This window comes from Hemiscyllium ocellatum, chromosome 1 (genome assembly GCF_020745735.1).
Source record: "Hemiscyllium ocellatum isolate sHemOce1 chromosome 1, sHemOce1.pat.X.cur, whole genome shotgun sequence".
NCBI lineage: Eukaryota > Metazoa > Chordata > Chondrichthyes > Orectolobiformes > Hemiscylliidae > Hemiscyllium > Hemiscyllium ocellatum.
In genome coordinates this window covers 100,426,309-100,432,308 of record NC_083401.1, presented here as the reverse complement: position 1 = coordinate 100,432,308, position 6,000 = coordinate 100,426,309, and the positions used below count along the sequence as shown (strand labels likewise).

General features: G+C 39.4%; 1 protein-coding gene across 1 annotated transcript in view; it reads right to left on the bottom strand.

Moving 5' to 3' along the window:
- Positions 1-783: 783 nt before the first annotated feature.
- The window catches only part of LOC132815642 (gamma-aminobutyric acid receptor subunit gamma-1-like), a 94,609-nt gene continuing 89,392 nt past the window's right edge, over positions 784-6,000 (bottom strand). The window contains exon 10 of the mRNA XM_060824659.1: positions 784-1,059. Coding sequence (XP_060680642.1) covers positions 784-1,059 — 276 coding nt within the window. The remainder of the gene's footprint in view (positions 1,060-6,000) is intronic.

Here is a 6,000-nt window from a genome sequence, read left to right as displayed (position 1 = left end):
TATAATGGCACCCAAGATGGCTGATGCCTTTTTGTCATATCACAACTTGCTGACCAAGATCACATTGATGTTAAGTGCACTTAGTCTTTATGAAATGCAAACAAGATCAGCAACTCATGAAAATGTCAGAAACACATTTATTGATAGGTTTTATGGTGAATTTTACATAGCTTAAATAAATACCTTCTTAGAAATCACATCACTTAGTGAAGTGCTGAGTGTTACTATAGACTACTGTAAAAACTTCAGTTTGAAAATGTGCTAAAGATTTATTGTATTTATAGTTTTGGTCAAAATACCATCATGTCTTGTAAATTAAAGTATTGAGCAGAAAATGGGTCTGTTTGGAGCTCATAGTTAAGCATGTGGCATTTCACATTCCAATTTAGATTAGCTTTAATTCCATTTAGGTTTTAGAACTAAATTGTTCTTCTTGAAATGAACGATTGGGTTTGTCCAGATTTATCCTAGATAACTTGTTATGTACTGTCCAAGATGCAATGTGGGTCATATATCCCATCAGCTGTCTATTGTATGACAAAAACGCAAGTGTTAAAATGAATATAAATGTATGTATTTTATCAAATTTACATCTTGAAAAATATCATTATTTGAAAATGTGCATGATTCGTGTATATGGCACAAGAATTCATGATAAGCTGCACATTTGGCAGTAAGTCAACTGATTCAAAGATGATTTCAACACAATCAAATGTTGTATAGGCTAAAATTCTACCACTGCAGATTTATTCATCCTCCTCTTATGTCACTGAATTGTACTTTTTATAGGTAAAGGTATGCGATCCAATAAACCAGATTGAACAGACCGAATGCTGTAGGGAAGAATATTCTAGAGTAGGAATCAATTTTGGTGATACGGATATGTATTTGACCCTGCCTCCATGCACCTGTACGACACTCCTCGAAACAGCAGAAGAAGCTCTTACAGTCTTTGCCATCCAAACACTCGTAACCATAATCATCCCGTTCTTGTAGGTGTGCAATGTTGTTCACCTGAATTAATGTTGATCCTGGACGGACTTTAATAACAGGTGATTTCTGCAAATACAGTGGAAAGTCACATTATAGAATCACAATTTTCAGCCAGAATTTGAATTCTGCAAAGATCGATATAGCAAAGATTCAACATATCAAAGGCTAACAACTATCTCAGAAACACAAAAGGGAACATGTGAATCTTTGAATTGTTGATGTTCACAATTTATAACTCATCAAGTGTTAGTCTTGAACTCTTCAGTGAATCATTGAATCATTCACCACCAGAGGCCTTTTCACAGCCAATACTATTTGTCCAATTCCTTTTTTAAAACTGACAACTGAATCTGCTTCCACCAACGTTTTGCACAGTCTATTCCAGATTCCAGAACTCTGGTTCCTTTGACAATTATTTTAATATTATGTCCTGTAGTTTCTAACCCTCCAGCTATTTGCATAGAAATACCAGCACAATCAAAATTATGAACAAGTCTTTAAATTATCATAGTAGCTACTGTATCAGCTCACAGGTTGAGGAAAAGATTTAACCTATGATTGCATGATGTATTTTCTGTTCCCTCTCTGCTGTCACTGCACAGATGGAAAAGCAATTCTGTGACCAGTCAGTGAATCAAAGTTTCTGGCTGTTTTACTTCAGTTTTCACCCATTCTCTGGCGGAAAGTATCTGTTGTGCACTCAGTACTCCTCACACTACCGTGACTTAGGATGATAACTCAATAGATGGAGTACTCTACAGCTTGAAACAATTCCATAAAGTGGTATTTTCTCAGACATAAATATGTTTCTAAAAGTAATTGAGAAAATATTATCAGCATTTTAAAATTTGATTTAAAATGCAATCAATTAGATTGTTTTATCTGGGGTTTTATGTTTTATTAAAACTTGTATCTAAAATGATTGTCCAATATTATTTATTTGTAATCAATATTGTTTTGGGAGATTCACAAATCAACTAGATGCTTTATGATCTGTCATGTCACTGAGTATAACAGTTAATACTAGCTTACAATTTTTTTCAAATAAGCAATTTGATATGTGCCAACCTAAATGGAAATATTCAGAGGAGGGCAGAAACAGAAGAATCTGGAAGAATATATTTACAAATCTGTGACTGTGGCAGAGCAAGTTAACAGGCAACTAAGAAAGTGTAAACAATACTTGACACTGTAAGTAGGAAGAAAATGAGGAGAAAGTGAGCACTGCAGATGCTGAAGGGCTTATGCTCGAAATGTCGATTCTCCTGCTCCTCAGATGCTAACTGACCTGCTGTGCTTTTCCAGCACCACACTCTTGACACTAAGTAGGGGCATGAAAGAAGAAAAAACAGAACTGTGGCTTTAAGAAAGAGAAATTAGACCTGACAAATTCAATGAGATACTTTGACAAGGTAACAAGTAATTTCCCTTATCTAAGAAAGGATATACTGACTTTGGAGGCACTCCAGAGAAGATTCAGGAGGTTGATCCCAAACACAGAGCAGTTTTCTGATAAGGAGAGGTTAAGTAGTTTAGAAAAATAAAGGACAACCTGATTGAAAGACTTTGATCAGATCACTACTTAACCTTCTAAATTCTAGAGAAAACCAGCCTAATTTGTATAACATCTCCTCATAACCTAATCCTGAAGTCCAAGTATCATTTTTGTAGTTGGGAGGTCTTGTGTGGTTGTACAGGATGCTGGGGCTGTTTTCCCTGAAGTGTCGGAGGCTGAGGGGTGACCTCATAGAGGTTTAGAAAATTATGAAGGGCATGGATAGGATAAATAGACCAAGTCTTTTCGCTGGGGAGTTCAGAACTAAAGGCCATAGGTTTAGGGTGAGAGGGGAAAGATATAAAAGGGGCCTAAGGAGCAACCTTTTCACGCAGAGGGTGGTACGGGTATGGAACGAGCTGCCAGAGGAAGTGGTGGAGGCTGGTACAATTGCGACATTTAAAAGGCATCTGAATGAGTATATGAATAGGAAGGGTTTACAGGGGCATGGGCCAAGTGCTGGCAAATGGAACTAGATTAGGTTGGAATATCTGGTCGGCATGGATGAGATGGACCGAAGGGTTTGTTTCCGTGCTGTACATCTCTATGACTCTATGTCATATTCCCTCCAAGGCTATTGTGTCCTCCCTAAGGTGTCCTGCCCAGAACTGCTCACAGTACTCCCAGTGGGGTCTAACTAGGGCTTGTATAGCTGCTGTACAACTTGAGCATCCTTGTACTCCAGTCTTCTAGATATAAAGGTCAGCATTCGTTAGCTTTCTTAATTGCTTTCTCCACCTGTTCATGCCATTTTAAAGATCTAATGCCACTGAACCCTGAAGTCTCTTTGGACCACCACTGTACTTAACTTCATACCAACTAGAAAGTGCCCTGATCCAATCTTTTTCAGTTTGAAATATATAACCACGCTCTTGATTACTTTGAATTTTATCTGCCATAGTTTTGCCTATTCACCTAGCCTATCAACATCCCTTTGTAATTTTATGCTATCGTCTACGCTGTCTGTAATGCTGCCAACCTTGTGCCATCATATGACTTCCTATGTCATTATCCAAGTCGTCAATACATAATGCAACAATTGAGGCACTAACATAAATCCTTGCGGGACACAACTTGTCACGTCCTGCCAATTTGCATACCTACCCATTATCGCTACTTTCTGTCACTTGCTACTTAACCAGTTTCTCAGCCATGTCAGTAATTTGCCCTCAGTTCTGTGGGCTTCTACCTTAGTTAACAGTCTTTAACGTGAGACTTTATGAAATGCCTTCTGCAAATCCATATAAAGAACATTCATAGACCCGGTTCACTACCTCAGTCACCTCTTCAATGAGGTTTGTTAGGCGTGACCTACTTGTCATGAATCCATGCCTGATGGTTCTGCCTGATTAACTGAAAATTTGAGGTGATCAGTTGTCCCATTTTGATTATGGACTCCAACAATTTCCCCACCACAGATATTAGACTAGCTGGTTTATAATTCCCTGGTTTTCCTCTTTCACCCTTCATAATAAGTGGAGTGACGTGCAATTTTCCAATCCAGAGGGATGACCCTTGTATCCAGGGAACTGTGGTCGATTATAACTAGGGTGGTCCCCTACTTCCTTTAATAACCTCGGATGAAACCGGCAGGTCCTGAGGATATGTCACTCTTCAATTCTATTTATTTCCTCGTTAATGATGTTTTACATAAATAAATTTTATTCAGTCCCTGTTCCTGACCCACTATTAATTTCCTCAGTGCTATCAGCAATCTATCTTGTTTCTACTGTAAATACTGAGGCAAAGTAATTATTCAACGTTTGCCATTTCCCGATGGTCATTGACAATAGCCCCACTTTCAGTCTTTAGTCGGCCAACATTACTCCAGACTATCTGCTTTCCTTTTATGTAACTATAAAATTTCTTCTGTTGATTGTCATGTCCCTGGCAAGTTTCCTTTCATAATCCCTTCATAATCAAATTCATAATCAAAACATAAGCTGCTTTGTGCCCATTTTCTGCTCTTTGTAGCCTTTCCATTCAAGGCTATGATAGATAGACTTTTAATCAGCAAGAGAATCAAGGTAATGGAGAATGACAGGAAAAGTGGAGTTTAGGAGAATCAGATCAGCCATGATCCCCTTGCATGGTGGAGCAGACTCAATGGGCTAAATGGACTACTCCTGCTTCTATATCTTATGATGTCTTGCTGTGCCTTTATCAACATTTTCACTTTTGATTCTCCCTACTGTGATAATTTTTCAAGCCAAGGGAAGCAGGCAATGGGTTTGTTCAGAACATGATGATTATTATCATGTGGAATTCACAAGCGGGACTCCCTGAGCTCTGAAGCAAATGACATGATTCAAGTTGGCTATGCTTGTAATGCCTATTTCATTAATCACTTTCTTCCATTTAATTGGTGCTCCAACTACTCCTCAGCCTAAAAAATGATAAGGACTTCAGGCAAGTGAAGTCAGAGCAAGTGACAGCCATTTGACTTCACTTGCTGATTGGAAGTCAATTGTTTCAGGAAAAACAAAACATGTCTTATATAATCACGATCTTGTGATTTTGGCTGTCTGATCCCAAAGGCATTGGAATCTTAGAGCAGTCTGGGCAGAATAAAACTGGAAATTAGAATTCTAAATTTCCTGCAGAAGTACTACAGAGGTGTTTACAGGTTGTTCTACTACAATGTATGCTTCGTTAACATGAATTTGCTCTAACACTGTGGATGAATAGGGGACACTATCTCTAAAGCATGAAGTTTTAAAGGGTGTGTTGGTTTGAATGGCATTCCAAACCCATTATTTTAAATAGTGCTGCTATTACAAGATTTTCTTACAACATGGGATTGCATGAAAATGGAATGACCATGTTATATCAGAGCTGACTGTACATGGGGACTGACTCTGGATACCAAAGTGCATCAACAACCTAAGGCGTGTCAGTGCTAACTACTCATATTGGAAGATTTGAGTCAAAATGCACAGGAATCGCCTTCTTTCTTCTATGTTTTCTTGTTTACTAATAAGCACAGTTGAAAAATGTTGTACTGGAAAAACACAGCAGGCCAAGCAGTATTCGAGCAGGAGAATCGACGTTTCAGGCATAAGCCCTTCTTCAGGAATGAGGCTGGTGTGCCAAGTGGGCTGAGATAAAGGGTAGGGGGAGGGAATTTGGGGGAGGGGTGCTGGGAATACGATAGGTAGAAGGAGGTGAGGGTGAGAGTGTTAGGCCGGAGAGGGGGTGGGGCGGAGAGGTTGGGAAGAAGATTGAATGTCAAGAGGGCGGTGCTGAATCCGAGGGTTGGGACTGAGATAAGGTGGGGGGAGGGGAAATGAGGAAGCTGGAGAAATCTACATTCATCCCTTGTGGTTGGAGGGTTCCTAGGCGGAAGATGTGGCACTCTTCCTCCAGGCGTCGCATGGTCAGGGTCTGGCGATGGAGGAGGCCAAAGATCTGCATGTCCTTGGCAGACTGGGAGGGGGAGTTAAAGTGTTCAG